Source organism: Haplochromis burtoni, unplaced genomic scaffold, assembly GCF_018398535.1.
Source record: "Haplochromis burtoni strain Fernald_Lab_line unplaced genomic scaffold, NCSU_Asbu1 Contig_389, whole genome shotgun sequence".
Classification (NCBI taxonomy): domain Eukaryota; kingdom Metazoa; phylum Chordata; class Actinopteri; order Cichliformes; family Cichlidae; genus Haplochromis; species Haplochromis burtoni.
The window spans coordinates 509853-530050 of record NW_024582750.1 but is presented as its reverse complement, the minus strand read 5'-3'; the positions used below and the strand labels follow the sequence as shown (position 1 = coordinate 530050).

Sequence of the window (20198 nt, the reverse complement as noted above, 5' to 3'; positions counted from 1 at the left end):
GACAATATAAACATATTTAAAATTAAAGGAATTGAAATGTACATTGTGCCTTGGTTTAGTGTCTGGAAGAGTCCTGTCTGGCAACAGGTATTACATGGACATGTCAATAACTATCTCAGGACTGTTAAAATACATAAAATGTTAAAACAACATGATAGTTGGCAATAGACTCTTTTTATTTTTCACTTTAAGTGAAATCATATTAAGGTACAATAATATACATAATTTATGTTTGTATGATGTTTAAATTGAAAAAAAATTAGCAAAAAGGTAACAATTAGACATGTAAACAACTCCAATCAAACATCTCCTCATGAGGATTTTATCCTTCGCTAGCATGAAAAGACGAAACTTTCAGCATTTAGCAGGTATCATGCACAACTTCAAATGGCATTTGATTAAAGGACGCCACTGATATACTATTCAGTTACATATTAAACATTTTACAAGTAAGCCAAAGTGCACATGCCTTTGTTGAGTCCCAATTAGAAGAATGAACTACAGTGCTAATATTTAACAATCCTCAGATAACGTATAATTTCTAATTATAAAAAAGTGAAAACATCAAGATGCAGAACAATGATGACCAGACATGTTCTTTCAAAAAAAAAAAAAAACATTTTGGCTTAAAAAGAAATTTTGGGTTCATTATTAGCTGTAGGATGAACCCCTGACCAACCTTCATCAGAATCTGTGTCAATTTATTTATAAGCGCATTTAAAAACAACACAGGTGACCTAAGTGCTGTACAAACAAAAAAAAAAAAAAAACATTTTGTGAGGTTTTTTTTTTTCTTGAGAGGTTTATTGAAAGATTTACTAATGTCATAAAGAAAAGTAATGCCTTTCAAAAGAAAAAAAAGATGCTTGTTTAGCTGCAAAAATAAAATAAACCTGAAGACAGACTGAATGGTATATGGTGAAATGGTGCCAGGTGAAAAGCTGAAATGCAACCCACTACCACCACGACGCATGAAACCTGCTAGTGAAAAGTAAATTTAAGAAACTGAGCTTACCTCAGCATGCATGTGCCTGCTGTGGTGTTGGAGTCGTGTCGTAAAGTTTCCCCACAGAGTCACCAGTCCATGCTATTTCCACTGAAGGGTGAGAATGAGGATATACAGAGCAGTCAGGTGGACATATACTCAACCTGAAGCAGCCAAACAGGTTCCATTTTAAAGAGCCATTAACTGTCAACAGACACAAACATGCGTTTTTGCATCATACGCCCTCATGAAACTTTCACACACCTTGACTACCACATGCCTCTGGCTCGCTGCATATAAACACAAATACACACGACAACAGACAAGAGTCTGTGTCGTGTCAGTGTCTGACCCACGTGTCTGTCACACAGCTGCACATTTCTTCCTAGAAAGCAAACAGATAGAGTATGCACGCATGGTAAAGCTAGCATTACGGTTGATTCCTGATTTTAAGGGACCAAAATACAAAATAAAAAAACAAACACTCCCCCTGACAACTTGATAAGTGTGGTAAGAAAAATTCTGACCTGAGCCAAGGGAGCGGCAGGCGTTCACCGTGTGAGTCACTCCGATTAGTCACTTGTTGGGGACAAAGACTGTTGTCTGATTCAATCTGGATTGAAAGAAAAGAGAGCTCAGTTGCATTCACAGAATTATATAATCCTACCTGAAAGGGTACAGCTGCAGCTCCATATGGGCTCTGACTGTGCAGTGTTTTTAATTGTTCTCAGGCAAATCTGGTGAATGAACTCAACATACATGTTTAATAATCAATAGCATTTTTATTACCAACGAATTTTTTACATTACAGCTGTTGACAAGCCAAGAAAAACAAACAACAAAAATCACTCCTGTCAAAATATACTCACCTGCAACTAAGCATACAAACATCACAATCACAACATTTAGATAAACTTTTTTTTATTAATACTTGAATCTAAATTTGATTTACAGCTCACATTAAAGCTGCCGAGATCATTCCATTATTATTTCATCAATTTAAACGATTCATGCTATCCTCCCTTAATTGTTTGACTGACAAATGTTTTATTATTCAGGTTGTCAGTTGCTCTTTGTCTTGGTCTTACATTAAAGTAAAATGCACTTGAAAATACAATTCATGAGATGAAGGGGATCAATTTATGACACATACAGATATACTAATATGATGATCAGCATGTGGTTATTTGATCAATGTCATATGTCTGAAAAGTCTGACGTTGATGCCAAAAAAATAAAATGTGTCAAAAAATAAAGTCAGATTGCTTTAAAAAAGTACATATAAAGAGAGGCAAACACACCCCAGGCTGAGTTCTTTGCCTGCAGCAAGCCTGAATCGTTTTTGTTAGTCTGTTGAATGACAGTAAATCATTGACAGAGAAGTGAAGTAAAAGACTCCGTCTGGTCATAAAAAGCCTGCATGCTTCTTCATAATAATAATAATAAAAAAAAAAAACACTGAGAAACTGGATTTTGTGTTTTCTTTGTACAGATGGTTAACATTAAGAGTAAAAAAAAGAAAACAGGATATAATGATAAAACAGAACAAACAGGAGTTGGATAAATTAAAACCAACTGTTTTGTGGCAGAGCTTTTCTCTTCAGTGTAGTTCTAAGATCTAATAAACCACCAACAGCCCTGTGCAGAAGAAAACTTACAATAAATGTTTTACATATATCTCATGAGACTTATATACTTTATATTAAGTCTCATACAATGTTGACCTCATTCAAGTGACCTGTATTTTCCACACTATAAGAATTAAGAAAACACAAATTATGACGACTGCTATGATTACTGTTCCTGCTATTATTGTAAATGGTACTAGAAAAATGTGTAATTCTATGAAATAGTACTTCCATAAGAACACAGTCACATCCATTTATAATCATCATCTTTGAAAGAAAGTAAAAAGTTTGGATGTGTTTCCTTGCAGACAAGAGGAAGAAGCAGCAACTTCATGTTAGTTCCACAGATGAGGATTCCCAAAACTTTGATACATCTACTCTCATTTAAATCTACAAAATATGAAGCACTTTACCTTCCATATTCATGTTGAACTTGGCAGATACAGAATCAGGTACTATTCAGTGTGTGAATGTGTGTGTGAATGGGTGGATGACTGGATATGTAAAGCGCTATATAAATACAGGCCATTTACCATTCAAATAAAATTCCTCATAGCCCTTACAGGTCTTGCAGCATTTTAAAAAAAATTTCAATAAAATGTTTTTTTTAATAAAATTCTAAAAAGAAGACATTTCTGTATTGTTGAACTGTGAATGTTTCTTATTTTCAGGTCTCTCTTTCTATCTAAAGCACTCAAAGACTGACTGAACTCTCTTTATACATTCAAAGATGATTCATAAAATGCTCCACATATCATTTGCTTCAAATGAATCCAAAACAAGATTATAAAGTCATAATTTCATATATTTAGACATTTTTTTCTACTCAGATTGCTACTGTAATCCCACTGCAACATTTCTTCTACAGCAGCGGTCTCCAACCTTTTTTGTGCCACGGACCGTTTATGCCCGACAGTATTTTCATGGACCGGCCTTTAAGGTGTCGCGGATAAATACAACAAAATAAAACTAGTACCGGTACCGAAAAAAAAGAAGATTTTTCATAACACGCGTGAAAAGACCCAGGAAAACAGAGTTAACGATAAAAACTATAACAAAATAACGCTGAAAACCGATAAAACCCTGAAAACCAGACATTTCACACCTGAGCCTCAACTCTCACGGCCCGGTACCAAACGACTCACGGACCGGTACCGGTCCGAGGCCCGGGGGTTGGGGACCGCTGTTCTACAGAGTGGTGTTTTGTTATAACACATCAATGTTTAGTGGCTTGTGGTAAGACCAGATCTAGGGCCAGGTATTTATGTTCATAATTCACATAAGTGCAAGCAGACATGATGTCTTATTTCATCAAACACAGGCAGTTGTTCTGAATAAACACAAAATTACTCCTGACAAGTTTACACGAGTCATTTACATATGGTGACGAACATTTCTGGCTGTCTGTCTAAATTAGGATTCAAATATAACAATAACAAAGTGTAAAAAGTAGCAGCTATTATACCAAATGGATTTGACTAATTCCCCTTATTTTAAGTTACTGTTTGTTTTTTTAATTTTCGTGACTGCTGACTTTGAAACCGAAGTTGGACATCCGAGACTTGAAACGATGGTTCTCAGCTATAAAAATGATGGAGTGCCACCTCTGGGTTCTCAATGAGCTGATGCCCCAAGTACAGAGTTTAAAGAATCAAAGTCTTGATGTTAAGTGAATGAACAAAGGAGCGGAAGATTTACAGACGGATTAATGAATTGTCTCTGGTGATGTGGTCTGAAAAAGATGGCAGATACAAGCAGCAGAAGGATATCTGAGCTGAGCTGATAAAGTGAGGATGGATTGGAGTGGAGCTGCTACTTCAGCACATCTAAAGGAGCCAGTTGAGGTGGTCTTGGGTACTTCCTGCTTGAGGAGACTTAATGGCAGACCCAGAACATGCTAGAGACATTATGTTTCTCAAGTGGCCAGTGAACTCCTTGGTGACCACTGGAAGAGTTGGGGGAGGGCTGTGTAGTTGTCTTGATTCAAGAATATGGCATAAATTCAATGAATGCTGTTTATGCATTAGAATAATCACATTTCCAAACAGCCTCGCTTTTGAGTCCAAGCTGTCCGTTCCTAATGAGTTTTTGCTCAAAGTCTGCAACTCTTCTCTGCATCAACTCAAAGCAGCAAGTTGTCTGTAAATGTGTCTGATCATCTCACTGTCCCTGATCACCCGCCAGTCTGTTAAAGATGGAGTTATCAGCTTGGCAGAGAGACACGGGACTGTCAAACTCCACCACCTTCCCAGCATGCATCACTAGCACACGGTCACAGTCCATGATGGTGTTGATCCTAATGTGAGACAGGCACACAAAACACAAAAAGGTGTTTCATTCAGAAAATAAAAAGCAGGAAGTTTTAGACTACAGTTGTAAAATAACATTCTGAAATGTGCTTTAGTGCAGGACATGAACACATGCAGTCACCTGTGGGCAATAGTGAGCACAGTCTTGTCCTGAAACTTCTCTCTAATGGTCTGCTGCAGGAGTTTGTCTGTCTTATGATCCACGCTGGCAGTGGCTTCATCAATACACAGGACCTAAATGACAACAAAAACATTGATTGGAAAAATGTTTTGCTTTATTTGTTTGAGCAATCACGCTAAAATATTTTGTTCTCAGTGAATATAAATAAATAAATGTCTGGAAATACAAAGTTAGTCGGTCTTCTTTGCAGTAATGTAGAAGCATAACGTTCACAAAGCTTTTGCAAATACCTTCTCCTGTACGCAGTCTCTTACAACCTACTTCCTTGTGAACAGGCGAAGGCGTGTCACATAATTAGAGCTAATCAAACCTGTACAGTTTGTTCTTTGTTTACAGCCTCATACTGTCACTGATGTCACAGAGAAAGCCACAGACTATTTTTCACCCTTTATTGTAATTCTGTTGCACCCTCTCACCATCAGTGTCAGTCACTCGAGAGGAAATTTACCGTCTCTGACAGTGGTCGGAGACGATGTGTGTCGTCGGTACAGTGTATGGTAAAGCTGCAAAACTCACCTTGGCTTGCGTCAACAGAGCTCTGGCCAAACACAGCAGCTGCTTCTGTCCTGCAGAGAAGAATCTTCCTCTTTCTCCCACCTCAGCATCCAGACCACCTGACATTCACGAAAACACACACAAAAGGCATGAGAGGCAGCATGAATCTGTCATCATCTACATCTTCATGTTGATGATCTTCATGTAGTAGCAGCTCCATTTCATGCAAATTTGAACCTTTATTTTAGGCTTTTATGATAAATGGCCCATAAAGTAAACAGGATTAATACAAAGATAACAGAGGAGGAAAGAGAACTCAAAGATAATAATGTTAGGTTCTGAAACACAGTCATCAGTTATCAAAGTATGTTTGCCAGCCGTTGGTCAGTGGATCCTTAGATTTATTCTGTGGTACAAAAAAATACTTTCGATCATCCAGCGTGTTGACTCAAGAACCATTTTTCCAGTGCAAGTAGGTAAGAACCATTTTGTAACTGAAGCAGACAGTCATGTGAGCAGACAGGAATGGAAAAGGGTGGCGTCAAAGGTGCCAAGCAGACACACCTTTGTAACAAAAAAGACAAAACACTGCAATTCTTCTGCTCTGTTTTTTTTTTTTTTTTTGCCTGTCCCGTTTGGCTCTTTTGCCATCAGAATTGTTGTCTAAAGGCAAAGAAAGATGCCCAACGGATTTACTTTACCAAATTGACCATCCCAGCCTTGCCGTAATGGTCCATTTGATTCACCTTTTATTGTTTATTTTATTTTCACTTACTGAATACGGGACAGACTTGACTGGGGGAAAGAAGGGGAGAAAGAAAGAGGGAAAGAGAAACAGCTGAGAAGAGGGACGGGGGAGAAGGGCAAAAAACAAAAACCAACAGAACGGGCAGAGAAAAAAAAATGCATATATCAATCACCTGGATCACCTGCTGAGAAAGAAAAAAGAAAACAAGCAGAAGAGAACAAGAGTAATAGAATAAACAACATCACAATGATATATGGGAATATGACAGTAAATACTAAATATTAAACATTATTGTGCAGCACATAAGATCAACAGAACACAGTGTGCTTTGAGGTAGGAGCCAAAAAGGGTGTAGTTTGTGGGTGTGATCACCCGTGTGTACACCTGTGAGCATGGACGCGCTTGTTTTTAAAAGGTTCCTTCATGTAATGATCTGCTAGAGGGTGTGGGGGGCCACAGCCCCGTCCTCCAGGGCATGAAGCAGGTATGGAGGAGATCAAAACTCCAGACATCCAGAGGCCCCCAGAACACAAGAGACCAAGGAAGACCAACAGAGGGGCAGCCGCGCCACTGTCCCAGAAAGAGCTGAGGAGAGTCCCAGATGAGGGCTCACTCAGCAGCCGCGGAGCAGAAGCCAGGGGGAGTTGCAGTGACGCGCCCGTGAGCTCCGCCGGCAGCCAGCCGTGCCTGAGTGACCGAGCCCCAGGCCGAGAGGCCGGGGGCACCCCACCTCCGAAGTGGCCCGAGCGAGCCCCAGGCTCCAGGCCCCGATAAGCGGCCGCCAAGGAGTGAGCCGGTGTGTACCTGGACGCCCATCCCCGGACACAAAGAACCACCAACGCACCGATGTCTGAGGGAGTCCGCCACTGGCAGGGGAAGTGGTGGTAGGGGGAGATAGGCCTCCAAACCTTGGAGGGCCTGAGATGTCCCCAGAGAGGTGGCGCCTGACACCCAACCTGACATATAGACACAGAAATACAGGCACACACAGATACAAACATCCATTCCCACCCTCATGCTCTCATATGCACTTACTCCACACTCAACCAACGTGGAGACAGACATAAAGAGACGCTGTACACACGATCACACTCCCCAAGCGTACTCTACGAACCGGGTCTAGGTACCCTTGCCCCTGGAGGGGGGAACTGCACCCAGACCCAGGTGGTGTTACCCTTTTCCCTGCGGTGGGGGGAGGCAGACCGCCCCGACTCCGCAGCAGCAGGGAGGCCCCACACTCCAGACCGCAGTCGGACGGCCAACTCCTCCTCCTAGCCCCCCCGCTCCAGCAGGCCGCAGAGAACGGGGGTGAGAGAAGACTCCAAACCTCCCTCCACCCGCTCATTGTAGTGTTGATGCATGTGTGTTCTAAGGTGCATTTAAAACCCAGGAGGGCATGGAGCTACCTGCCAGAGAGCAGCAGGTAAGCGCATGGTCCCTCCTGCTAGCCCTCAATGTCTACGTGTATTTAAAATTGAGAGGTGGGCAACGATGCCAGGGGTGGGGTGTACACCCTGATGGTACTTTGGACTCCGTGTATCGTGCCCACCCCTCAAGATCCTATATGTATGTGTAATGAGAGTGTGAGTAATGTGAATGTCTAAGTTGTGGGATAAAATTGAGGCAGGGGCAGCCAGAAGGGAAGGGGGGGGTAGCCTCCTCTGCACCCTGGTGACATACCCCTACTCCAAGGCCCTGCATGTGTGGGTGGTTGTGGTGGAGCGGGAGAGAGGGAGGCAGCTGGAGATGGGGAGGGAAGGAAGGGAGGGGCAGTGACCCCTCCCTGGGGCCAGCTCCCCCGCTGACCCCAGTAGGCCCACTCCCATACTCCGCGACCCGCCAGGGAAAGGGGGCCCAGGCCCATCCAGACCGGGCCCAGTGCAGCAGCGCCGCCCGGCCCCACAGAGCCCGGGACAGTCCACCCAACCCCACCACAGAGAAAACTGCACCCACCCCACCATCCACTCATCTTCCAGACTACATAAGACAATAAACACCCAGGCTGAGATCTTCCTCCACCTCTCCTGTATCTCCCCCTCCTGCAGAGAGAGTTCCTGAAGAGAGGAAAGCTCCTGCAAGATGTGACAATCTCCCCCACCAGTTGAAGAGCCCCCCAGCCCCCCTTCTGCTCTCTGTTAAATCACTGGGTCAAACACACTTTTGTAAATAACTCTCACCCATTCTGCTGACCACAGTGCTGAGGTGGCACTGCTCCAGGACGTCCAGCAGCTCCGGCTCCAAGTGTTGCCCACAGGGGTCCAGATTCTCTCTGACTGTGCCACTGAAAAGGAAGGGGTCCTGAGGAATAATGGCCAACCTGGACCTGCAGAGGGCAACAACAGCACATAAGTCAACTTGTCTCCCACTGATTTTATTATATTATAAAGTACATTATGTTAGTAATTTATCTTCTAAAATGCGTTAGAGCACAGTTTTCATGTAACTCTTATCCAATACCAATAAACAACTCAATTCAAATGTACCTGAGTTGAACTAGGCCCACAGTGGTGATATCCAGCTGATCCAGGAGAATCTGACCCTGGCTGAGCTCCACCATCCGAAACAGGGCCAAGAATATCGTGGACTTGCCAGATCCTGTACGTCCCACAATGCCTATTTTCTCTCCAGGTCGCACCATGAGGCTCACTCCATCCAGGGCATTAGGAAGACCATCCCTGTAGGTCAAAGCCACATTCCGAAACTCCAAACAACCGTGCTCAGGCCATGAGGGGGACAGCTGAGGTCAGAAACAGAGAGGGTAAAATGTAAATAGTACTCCAAGAAATTTATGTGACTGAGTCCATAAACACGTTAGAAACGACACTTGATTTATGGTATCATAAAAAAGAAGGGCCGTTTTCCATAGATTTCTTTACAACAGCCCATATTTTTTTAAAGCAGAGAGACTGCCCTCTGCTGGGCAATAGAAAAATATACATGTTAAAGTACTTTGTGTTGGCTTTTGTTTCAATTGACAAAAATAAAGATGCCACGTCCATCTTTATTTAATAGGTGTACAAATGTTTACATATGTTATTAATATATATATTAATATATATGTAAATTGTGTCTTGTGATCTTTTCCTCTGACTTTCAGGTTTGGACTAAAAAGTAAGATACATTCTGTGAAGACAGCTGTGAGGTAAAGCCAGGAGCTCTGATAAAGCTTTAGTGTAACCCACTGTTGTTATGTTAATATCAATATCCAGTGCACCCGACCTCTGTATTCTGATGCTGTGGTTCAATGGGCAGTCCAGTGGAATATTCCTCTGTTCGTTCCACGCTCACCAGCTGCATTTCAGTCTGCGTGAAGCTGAATATGAGGCCAGATAGCAGCTGTGTGATAGACAAAGCGTAGGACAGGGACAGACCCACCAGACCTGATAGGAAAACCGACACACACACAGTCTTATTCAATGGCTCCTACGGTCATTAAACACGCACAGCCTGCAAATTCTTCTGCTGTCTTACCTGGATCAACAGAATTAAGCTGGTGCTGAACAACAGCTATCACCCCAAGGCCTGTCACCACAGCGATACCAATCAGCTGCAGACGGATGTCCAGCCACTGCCCTGCAGCGTAGCTAAGAAACAAACAGCGTTGGTTCTGCTCCAAACGCCTGGCGTTCTCCTCCTCAAACCTGAAACAGCAGAAAAATGTCCCTGCGGTTTAGCTGTTTCTTTAGTCCCTATACCTAATATATTTTATTAATATTAACACTTCCTGTCACCTATGTTCAAGAGAATTTAAATTAATTTTATGTCCTGTGCAAGATAAAGTTAACAACTATTACTTATTTTCACATACATTTATCTAATCACTGAAAACTCTGTTTCCGTGTCACTCACCTGGCAGAGTTGCCACTGGCCCGGATCGTTCCCAGTCCAGTCAGTGTCTCTGAAAAATGCGAGTAGATTGGTGACAGAGTGAGGCTGCAGAGGCGCTTCAGCTCTCGAGATGTGTGTCTATAGAAGTGCTGTGTGCGGTAGTACAGCAGACCCAGGGGAAGCAGGGCCACCAGGACCCAGGGCAGGCCGTAACTTATCACCACCAGCATGCCGAGCAAGCCAAAAATGTTGGCCAGTAAGATGTTCAAGACAAACGGCAGGCTGTCGTCCACGCTGTACAAGTCTGAGGAAAAACGGTTGAGAATTCGGCCCAAAGGAGTGGTATCGAAGAACGCCATAGTGGTCTGGATGGACACGCAAACAAGACATTTTTTAAATATTTTTTGCTAAGTGGGAATCACTCACACTTAAAGTGTTTTCCTCTCTCATTATGCATTTGCATTTTTCTTTAAAGAATCTTGTGAACTATAACAATTGCAGATGCAATTGTGATCTGTAGTAAGAGAAGGGAACAGGTAGAAGACAGTCTGGAGAGGTGGAGGTACACACTGGAGAAAAGAGAAATAAAAGTCAGTAGAAGAAAGAAGTATGTGTGTGAATGAGAGGAAGACAGGTGGAAACGTGAACATGCAAGAGGAAGAGACAGTGAGGGGAGATGAGTTTGAATATCTAAGGTCAAGCATCAGAGAGTGTTCAAGAGAGGTGAAGAGGACAGCGTAGGCAGGGTGGAGTAGGTGAAGACGAGCACGCAGGGTGATTTGTGACAGAAGAATAGCAGGAAAAGTGAAAGGGAAGGTTTACAAGATTATAGTGAGACCTGCTATGATGTATGGTTTGGAGACAGTAAAAATAAATAAAATAAAATCCTTATTATATATGTATTTAAAACTACCTAGCACATCAGAAGGATTGGCATTAAGTAGATAACATAGGCAGTGTGAGCATACCTCTTCCTGTTAATGAACATCTACTCAGTTCGTCTGATGTCTCACACTGCTAACCCTTCAGTCACCACCCTGTTTCTCCAACCTTCAGCTATTTTTGCCAGACATGAAAAGCACTCAATCTGCTATGCTGACTGCTGACATACCTTAAAGACTTGATTCAGAAGTCTGTTGTGGATGACAGAAGCGGCACACATTACTCCATAGGCAAAGAGGAAGGCACGGAGCGCGGTGAACACGGTGTTGGCCACAGCAATGGAGCCGTAGACCGTCAGGTAAAACTTAACATCTGCATCGATGTCGTTCGAGAGGAACGTGTAGTCAGAGGGCACTGAAGATCTGGATGGGTAGAGGTGAATATCTGATTTTAGTCAAAAGACTGAAGTAAGACAGGAAGAAGTCAAAGTTTAAATCACAGTACTAAAAGCAGTTTTTATTTTCATTCTTCAAAATGAATGATAAACTTTGTGTTTAACATAATAATAGAAAATGTAATGGCAAAGTCTTTACATCTGTACCTTTTAAAAATAATATATAAATGAAATTTTAAAAGAAATCATCATTATCTCACGGCTGAACTGCATGTTATTATTATAGCATGTGCTCTTTTAAAATTGGTTACAAAGTTTGTGTTTTAAAGTTTATTCTGGAACAATGATAGCAAGGCATCTTGGTTGTGTTACCATTCACAGAATCTTTTTCAAAATGTTGCCAATTGGTCAACTCACATGAGCCTTCCAGGTGAGAAAAGCAGCAGATGAGGTGAGCTGAAGGCAGGTAACGAAGAATCATTATTCCCAGTGGAACCATTGTGTTTTAGCTCAGAGATCCAGTAGGACAGCCACCAGTCAGACACATTTTTAGATGCTGATTTACACACAAACACACACACAAAGTTCTTATTAAATTAGAAATGAATTTAAAGCCAGAAGACAGTAATTATTTTTTCTTTTGGGGACAAAATACCCTGAAGCTTTAAACAATAATCCTATATCGCCCAAGTATCATACAGGTCGCCTGGACTTATTTTGTAATTTTGGCAGTAAAATTAAAAAATAATTCTCATCTTTAAAAGATGAAAAAATGTTGACCACAGAGAGACAATCTTGGAGGTGATGTTTCTGAAAAAATTGCTAAGCGTCCCCAGTGTAGAAAGATCATAAAAAGCATTCCAAACCTTGCATGAGGAGCAGAGAGACTAAGACGCAGGAGGCCAGTACTCCACCCACAGCGGCCCAGTAGGTCTGGTAAACTCTCCATGCCAGCCTGCCCACCTGTTTCTGCTCTGCCCCCGAGAGGTCAGGATCATTATCCACATGTAGCTCAGGCAATGAACTCATTTCCCCTTCAACCTGCTCCACGCCATCTGCTCACAATCAACAGGGGCCAAACCAAAAGGATTATAAGAGTCCCAGAAAGAAGAGCTGAATTTTGGATTTGTTGAGATTTTGTTGAGATATTGCTATTGAAGAAGAAGATGACAACAATGGGAACTCTGGACTTGTAAGAGATTATACATGCGCCACTGTTTTAACACCTGAGTTTTTGTTTGTCATAATGTGAGGTGAACACACCTTTCTCTTTTGTGTTGCAGTTGTTCTTCTGCTTTTTCTGGACTGCGTCCACCAAAGGAAGGACTTCTGCTGGTGTCCCTGTTTAACACAGAGGAATAGAAAGGCCTTTTATTCCACAGATGTTCCACCTTATAATAATGGATTGGATTTATATAGCGCTTTTCAAGGCACCCAAAGCGCTTTATGCCACTATTCAGTCACTCTCACATTCACACACTGGTGGAGGCAGCTACAGTTGTAGCCACTGGTGGAGGCAGCTACAGTTGTAGCCACAGCTGCCCTGGGGCAGACTGACAGAAGCTGGCCAACACCAGTAGGTGGTAAAGTGTCTTGCCCAAGGACACAACGACCAGGACAGAGAGCCCGGGGATCGAACCAGCGACCTTCCGGTTACAGATGTGCTTCCCAACTCCCTGAGCCACTTACAAGTTGATGCTCTTCTTGCATGTAATGCTAAACTAATAAAGTGAGCTCAATATAAACAACTAGACAAAACAAAAAAGCCATGACGCCTTTTAATGAATGTCCTGTATCTGTACAATAGCCGCTCATTTTTTTTTACTTGGCATATGGACACCTTATACAAGACAACATGGCACTCTAAGAATTACAAATAAAAATCAAAGTCTGAGATGCTAAAGATGGCGGTTGTCCCACCTCGTTACCCAAAAGCCAATCAACAGTTTAGGTATAAAGCATATTAGCCAATCACATTATTCTGTGGATAAATGTACACTTCAGCTATGTGGAGGCAGACATCTTTTTCTACTTGTTATTGTTCTACAGATGTAGAGATGTGTACTTTTTTTCAATTCTATTTTGCCTAAGTGCATATAGAACATTAATTTTAATTTGGCATGAGCAGTTAGTGGTAAAGCTGTAATATTGTGAAACTATGCACATGCACAAGCATAACCTGTGGGATGAAAAATGCTTTTCTGAACTGTATTTTGGAGCAAAAATGCAAAAGTTGTTGGGATTTTTTGTATTTGACTGCCACTTCTATTGCATGCAGTTTCTATGACCCACTGATCAATACAGTTGTGAGTTATGACTTTCTCCCCATCCATTTTGATGGAAACTTCAAAATAACTTAAGCTGCTGATCTGTGACATTTGTGTCTAAAAGGACTTTAAATCATTTAGAAGTTACATTTATACAAATGTCACCAAGATTTAAAGCAGACTTCAGTTTCTACCTGTTTTGATGATTGCTCCATTGTCCATGAGGACAACCACATCAGCTTTGTCCACAAACTCTATGCGGTGTGTGCAAAGGATTCTGGTCTTCCCTCTGAGGAGCTCCATGATACATTTCTTCATAAGGTGTTCAGCCACATCTGCATCCACTGCTGCCAGTGGATCATCGAGGAGGTAGATATCTTTGTCCTGCAGGAGAAGCAGAAAAAAGGAAGGGGAGGCAACATCACATTACACAAGCATATTACATATAAACAGCTTTTTATGGCTTTGTAACTATTTGTTACAAGAAACTGTTAACATGCAGTTCCCTCAAACAAAATTAAAAGCTCTAAACGTTTACCTGATAGCTTTCAGTTTTTATCAATCTGTGCAACAGAAGGAAAAATATAATTCTAATATCATTTATCCTTGTTTACTGCAGCCTAACTCATTTATTTTGTAAAACCTCCTCTGTGCCTCTTAGAGTGTGAAGCAGATGGCTGGATTGTGCTGAAGACTCACCATGTAAACAGCTCTAGCAAGTGCCAGCCGGGCCTTCTGTCCTCCACTCAGAGTCACTCCGTTCTCACCCACTTCAGTCTTGTCACCATTTGGCAAAACCTGCAGGTGCAGAAACAGAGCAACCAAAGCCCTGAAAACCAATTTATTTAACATTTTAAACAATCCCAGAAACTCCATGCAAAGCACAGTGAAATCAGTGTGAAGAAACGTAAACAATAACATTGTCACAATCGTACATTGAGGTCATCTGAGAGGGCGCAGGCCTTGATCACAGCCTGGTAGAAGGCAGCATCGTAGTCTCTGCCAAACAAGATGTTGTCTCGTACTGATGCATGCTGGATCCACGGTTCCTGTGAGGCCAAACCAAAGCCAACCTCCCTGTCTGCAACATAGAGCACTCCAGTCAGCCTGCAGAGACAAGTGGAAGATGGATAGACCTTAGTCACACATTATTAATCCCAGGTTGTGTCAGTGCACTTAAAAACACTAAAACCAGATTCACTATTGATTTTATTGACTTTTTTGGTTCCAACTAAGATGAAAAATATCATCTAGAGCAGCATAAAGCCCCTGACTGCCTATTAATCACCTAAGCAAACCTTTTCATATTGGGAAAGGGAATATTGAGGACTCGACAACATTCTTCATATGTAAATTAAGTCATAAGTGATAATATTTTCAATAAAGGTTTCATAAGATGTGTACCTATTAAGTTCTCCAGTCAGAGCAGCCAATAAGGAGCTCTTTCCACAGCCGACCTTCCCAACCACGACAACCAGAGAGCCCTGAGCCAGACAGAAGACAGCAGATGTCATGTCTGTACTAAGTCAGCTCCAAACACCTACTGTTAAAACATTTTGGTGTCAATGCGTTTTTGCAATTTAAATATTCATATACAATTTTAGGGTGTTGAATACTGAGCTTATATCACTGACAGGAGACGATGAATTTCCAACTATTGGGATTGTTTTAAAGCACAATCCCAATAGTTGCTTGTACCTTGGTTATGTTTAAATTGAGACTGTGCAGCTGCAGGCTTCCTTTAGCTCCTCCAGACTCTTCCTCTTCGTTTGGACTGCTGGGTTCCTGCCATGAAAATGATCCCTGGCTCAAAAGGACAGATGTCTGGCTGTCTTCTGGAGACACTGGGCACAGATGTGGTATTTCAGCACAAGAGAAACATTACATAGATTTAAAAAAGCAAGTTTGGCTGATGAACTATGTACAGTTGGGTAAAACATTTTCTTTAGTTTCTGTGAACTTTACTCTTTGAAAAAATAGCATTTGATGCAATCACTCGAACAAATACTTGATTAAAGCAGAAAATAACCTCATCTTTAATGAGCAGAAGCTGTTCTACACATTCATAAAAACTGCTTTTTCCTTGAGTGAACAAAGAAGCATGAGGACCTGTTTCACATCAAAATCAAATACACCTCCACACAAACAAAGCAGCAAATCAAGCAGTACCCTACCCAGGGCATAGTATGCCTGCAGGTTCTGGTTGGTTAGTTTAAAGAAGCGCTGGATTCGTTCCAGAGACACTTTGGCTTCCAGGACTCCATTGAGCACCCAGGGGAAAGCATTGAGTGGGATGATCAACATTCCTACAAGGGCAAGTGTGGTAAACACCTGCATGGGATGAGAATCACATTTAGAAGAATGCACTCTTAAAAACTTATCACAAGTTATATAGTCCATTGTTATATATGCATTTATACAATCATTCACATGAGAGCATAAAACTAGCTTAAAGAATTTCTAAGTTCAAAGCCACTGATATCCTTTTTTACTAGGAATACAGAAATATAGGTACAAAAAAGGTACAAAACATTTTTTCTATTCTGAGAATTATTTAATAAATTAATATATTTATCTCAGTGGCAATTTTTTTTCACCATTGTCCTTGACTGTCATTTTGGGGAATTTTTCTGATGGTCCGAATCCAATCCTGATCCTGATCATGAAGCGTGCTGAACACTTTTCTGTGCAGGATATAAATCCCCTGAAGCTCAATGTGTAATATGCAAATAAAACTGACTTGATTTTACTTGTGCCTATTGAAATAAAATAACTATTACTGCTATGAGTTGTTAGTCATTTGAACATTATTGCTCACTGTGCAGCAAATCCACCTCAACCTTTTATGGCACTTAAATAATACAAATTATTATTCTAAAGTTGTCCAATTGTAATGACTGATTAGAAAAAAGATGGGGAAAAATTTTGTTTGAAGAAGGTCTTCGATGCATTGGAGTGAGCTGGTTCAAGCAGACAACTCCAACTGTGGTACTTATGCATGTACCATGTCATCAAACACACCCTCCCTTCTCATCTCTCCCTCTGACATTTCATTTCCGCCGCTGCCCTCCTTTTTTTTTTTTTTTTTTTTACTTGTTAAATACGGGACAGACTTGACTGGGGAAAAGAAAGGGGAGAAAGAAAGAGGGAAAGAAAAACAGCGGAGAAGAGGGACGGGGATAAAGGGCAAAAAACAAAAAAACAACAAAATAAGCAGACAAAAAAATACAAATATCAATCACCTGTTAAGAAAGAAAAAAGAGAAAACAAGCAGAAGAAAGAAAAAAAGAGCAACATAATAACAACATCACGATGATCTATGGGAATGTAACAGTAAATACTAAATATTAAACATTATTGTGCAGCACGTAAGATCGACAGCGCACAGTGTGCTTTGAGGTAGGAGCCAAAAAGGGTGTAGTTTGTATGTGAGAGCACACGGGGGGCATGGACGGTGGGGTGCGTCCATGCCCCACCTGTGAGCATGGACGCGCTTGTATTTAAAAGGTTCCTTCGTGTAATGATCTGCTAGCACACAGGTGTTGAACTCCAGGCCTCAAGGGCCGGTGTCCTGCAGGTTTTAGATCTCACCCTGGGTCACCACACCTGAATCAAATGATTAGTTCATTAGCAGGCCTCTAGAGAACTTCAAGACATGTTGAGGAGGTCATTTAGCCTTTAAATCAGCTGTGTTGGATCAGCAACACATCTAAAACCTGCAGGACACCGGCCCTCGAGGCCTGGAGTTCGACACCTGTGTGCTAGAGGATGTGGGGGGGCCACAGCCCCGTCCTCCAGGGCATGAAGCAGGTATGGAGGAGATCAAAACTCCAGACATCCAGAGGCCCCCAGAACACAAGAGACCAAGGAAGACCAACAGAGGGGCAGCCGCGCCACTGTCCCAGAAAGAGCTGAGGAGAGTCCCAGATGAGGGCTCACTCAGCAGCCGCGGAGCAGAAGCCAGGGGGAGTTGCAGTGACGCGCCCGTGAGCTCCGCCGGCAGCCAGCTGTGCCTGAGTGACCGAGCCCCAGGCCGAGAGGCCACGACAAGCAGCCACCAAGGAGTGAGCCGGTGGGTATCCGGACGCCCATCCCCAGACACAAAGAACCACCAACGCACCGATGTCTGAGGGCGTCTGCCACTGGCAGGGGGAGTGGTGGGGGGAGATAGGCCTCCAAACCTTGGAGGGCCTGAGATGTCCCCAGAGAGGTGGCGCCTGATACCCAACCTGACATATAGACACAGACATACAGGCACACACAGACACAAACATCCATTCCCACCCTCATGCTCTCATATGCACTTACTCCACACTCACCCAACGTGGAGACAGACATAAAGAGACGCTGTACACACGATCACACTCCCCAAGCGTACTCTAAGCCCCGGGTCTAGGTACCCTTGCCCCTGGAGGGGGGAACTGCACCCAGACCCAGGTAATGTTACCCTTTTCCCTGCGGTGGAGAGAAGCAGACCGCCCCGGCTCGGCAGCTGCCCTCTTTTCAACCCCTCCACCACTCCAGCATCTCAGGTGTTGCTCTTGTCAGAGTTATTTTTTTAAATATGTTTATACAGTAACCCTACATTCCCTAATTCTCTACAAAGCTCACTCAGCATCAACACAGCAGCCAGTTTACCTTTGCTGCCGTCAGCTGGTGTCCAAGCAGCACATATGTGACGAAGGTCAGGATGGAGATGACCACAGGTAGAGCAGCCCAGGTATACACACACAATGCATCCAGGTATTTGACAGCCTTAAGGTGGGACAGCTCCTCTTTGCGACAGTCAGCCACCTTCTGTGTGAAATGAGGCTCCCAGCTATAGAACTTGATGACGCGAATGCCGAAGAGGATCTCTGTCATTAACTGGAAATAAGTTCAAAATTAAAAATAATCTCAACAAGATTTTTTCCCTGGGTAGCTTCATAAAAGTATATAAATCAACTCAGTGTAATAAGAGCTTAAACATGCCATACCTTAACACGGTTATCCTTCCACATGAGCATCTTTTTATTGTTGCTAAGGATGCAGGAAGCAAGGAACTTGTTGAATGGCACCAGCAGCAAAGCTACGGACAGTCCTCCAAGGAAAGCTACACCCACCTGCAGATATAGCAAGTAAAGGGTGACAGCTAACCGAAAGGGCAGGCTCCACAGCTCATGGAAGCTTTGGAAGAAGTTAACCACACGGTCGGTGTCTGTGCTCATTAAGTTCACCACCTCTCCTAAAGTAAAGCCAGCCAAGCTGCAGCTGCTGACTCTCAGGGCTTTGTTGTAGATGGCCGTCACAAGAGCAGCTCGTGCTGACAGCGCCACCTTGGAGACCTCGAAGACAAAGATGTTTCGTAGAACAGAGCACAGCAGGGTGGTAGCAAAGAGCCCCAAGGCACACCAGACACCCCTGCTGACTGGGGCACCTTTTTCCTCCATAAAATTCACAAGACTACTGAGGAGCAGTGGACCTGCAAAGCTCAATATGTTGACTGTCACCTTCAGCAGACCAAGGATGTAATACCACTTCCCAAACGCCTTGTGTAGCACCTTCAGCAATCTTACATCACCTTCCAGCTCCAGTGGTTGGTCCTGGTTGTGTAAACTCCAGCTGCCACTCGGGAGGTTTGTGCTGACTGGTGTGGGCCATTGATCCTCTTGGTAAGTGACTGGTGATCCTTGCCAGCAGGCTTCCCAGCACTGGTGAAAATACCGACAAATCACACTAGTTCTAAGTTTCTGGGGAAGGTGATATACATCGGCTGGTCTGTCCAGTTCCCATCTCTGCCCTCGCCTGAGGAGAGGGGTGAGCCACAAGTAGAAGAGTCGAGACAGGCAGTCACTCCCATCCTCAGCCACAATCTCCCCAGTCTCCAGCTGGGTGTTCTCTGGGATGAGCGGAGAGCCATCAACATCGTTAATATACAAAGTGTACCCAGCATCACTGATGCAGGGGAAAGCAAATGCCAGGAGGTAAATGAGAAAAAGAAATGTCCGTACTGAGGCAAGAACAAATCGGGCCAGTTTAAGAGGTTCAGCTGGGTTTAAATATTCCTTGTTGTTAGAGTAAATTATCAAGTTGATGACAAGGTTGGGGAGTAACAGAAGCACCAGGAGAAGCAGCAGTGTTGGTCCTCTGGTTCTCTTAAAAACAGTCCTCTGGAGCACTGTTATGACACTGAAGTGGACCAGCCAGGCCAGGATTGCACAGCTGCCAGCTAGGATGTCCAGGTACATGTCTCCCTGCTGGAGGACACTCACCAGGATGACATCTGCAGTGTAGAGTAAGGCAGCCAGCAGAGCTGACACGAGCCTGAGTGTCCAGCCACACGGGGGAGACGTCTGGAGGTGGCTGCATCTGCAAAGCAAACAAAAATGTGAAAATATAGACACAATTTTTAGAATCATCGGCATTAGTTTTATAGGGTGCCCCATTCGATGTTTAAGCTGCGCATTTTGAATTTAGCCAAAAACTGGACAACACAGAGAAG

The 20198-nt window shown here is 43.0% G+C and overlaps 2 protein-coding genes across 3 annotated transcripts in view; both read right to left on the bottom strand.

Annotated features, from left to right (window-relative positions):
* Positions 1-1357, bottom strand: part of LOC121811967 (neuroblast differentiation-associated protein AHNAK-like) — a 22894-nt gene extending 21537 nt beyond the window's left edge. The window contains exons 1-2 of the mRNA XM_042212727.1: positions 1250-1357; positions 1016-1096 (exon numbers count right to left, since the gene is read on the bottom strand). The gene's annotated coding sequence lies outside the window, so the exon portion shown is untranslated. The remainder of the gene's footprint in view (positions 1-1015; positions 1097-1249) is intronic.
* A 2330-nt stretch (positions 1358-3687) lies between these two features.
* abcc10 (ATP-binding cassette, sub-family C (CFTR/MRP), member 10) overlaps positions 3688-20198 on the bottom strand; it is an 18344-nt gene continuing 1833 nt past the window's right edge. For both annotated transcript variants that reach the window (XM_005944050.2, XM_005944049.3), the window contains exons 4-23: positions 18694-20065; positions 18356-18583; positions 15892-16048; positions 15416-15561; positions 15122-15201; positions 14653-14824; positions 14417-14515; positions 13912-14101; positions 12714-12791; positions 12317-12505; positions 11868-12006; positions 11286-11478; positions 10196-10539; positions 9818-9987; positions 9566-9726; positions 8830-9083; positions 8524-8669; positions 5620-5717; positions 5044-5156; positions 3688-4909 (exon numbers count right to left, since the gene is read on the bottom strand). In XM_005944050.2, coding sequence (XP_005944112.1) covers positions 4774-4909; positions 5044-5156; positions 5620-5717; positions 8524-8669; positions 8830-9083; positions 9566-9726; positions 9818-9987; positions 10196-10539; positions 11286-11478; positions 11868-12006; positions 12317-12505; positions 12714-12791; positions 13912-14101; positions 14417-14515; positions 14653-14824; positions 15122-15201; positions 15416-15561; positions 15892-16048; positions 18356-18583; positions 18694-20065 — 4465 coding nt within the window. In that variant the 3' untranslated portion in view covers positions 3688-4773. The remainder of the gene's footprint in view (positions 4910-5043; positions 5157-5619; positions 5718-8523; positions 8670-8829; positions 9084-9565; positions 9727-9817; positions 9988-10195; positions 10540-11285; positions 11479-11867; positions 12007-12316; positions 12506-12713; positions 12792-13911; positions 14102-14416; positions 14516-14652; positions 14825-15121; positions 15202-15415; positions 15562-15891; positions 16049-18355; positions 18584-18693; positions 20066-20198) is intronic.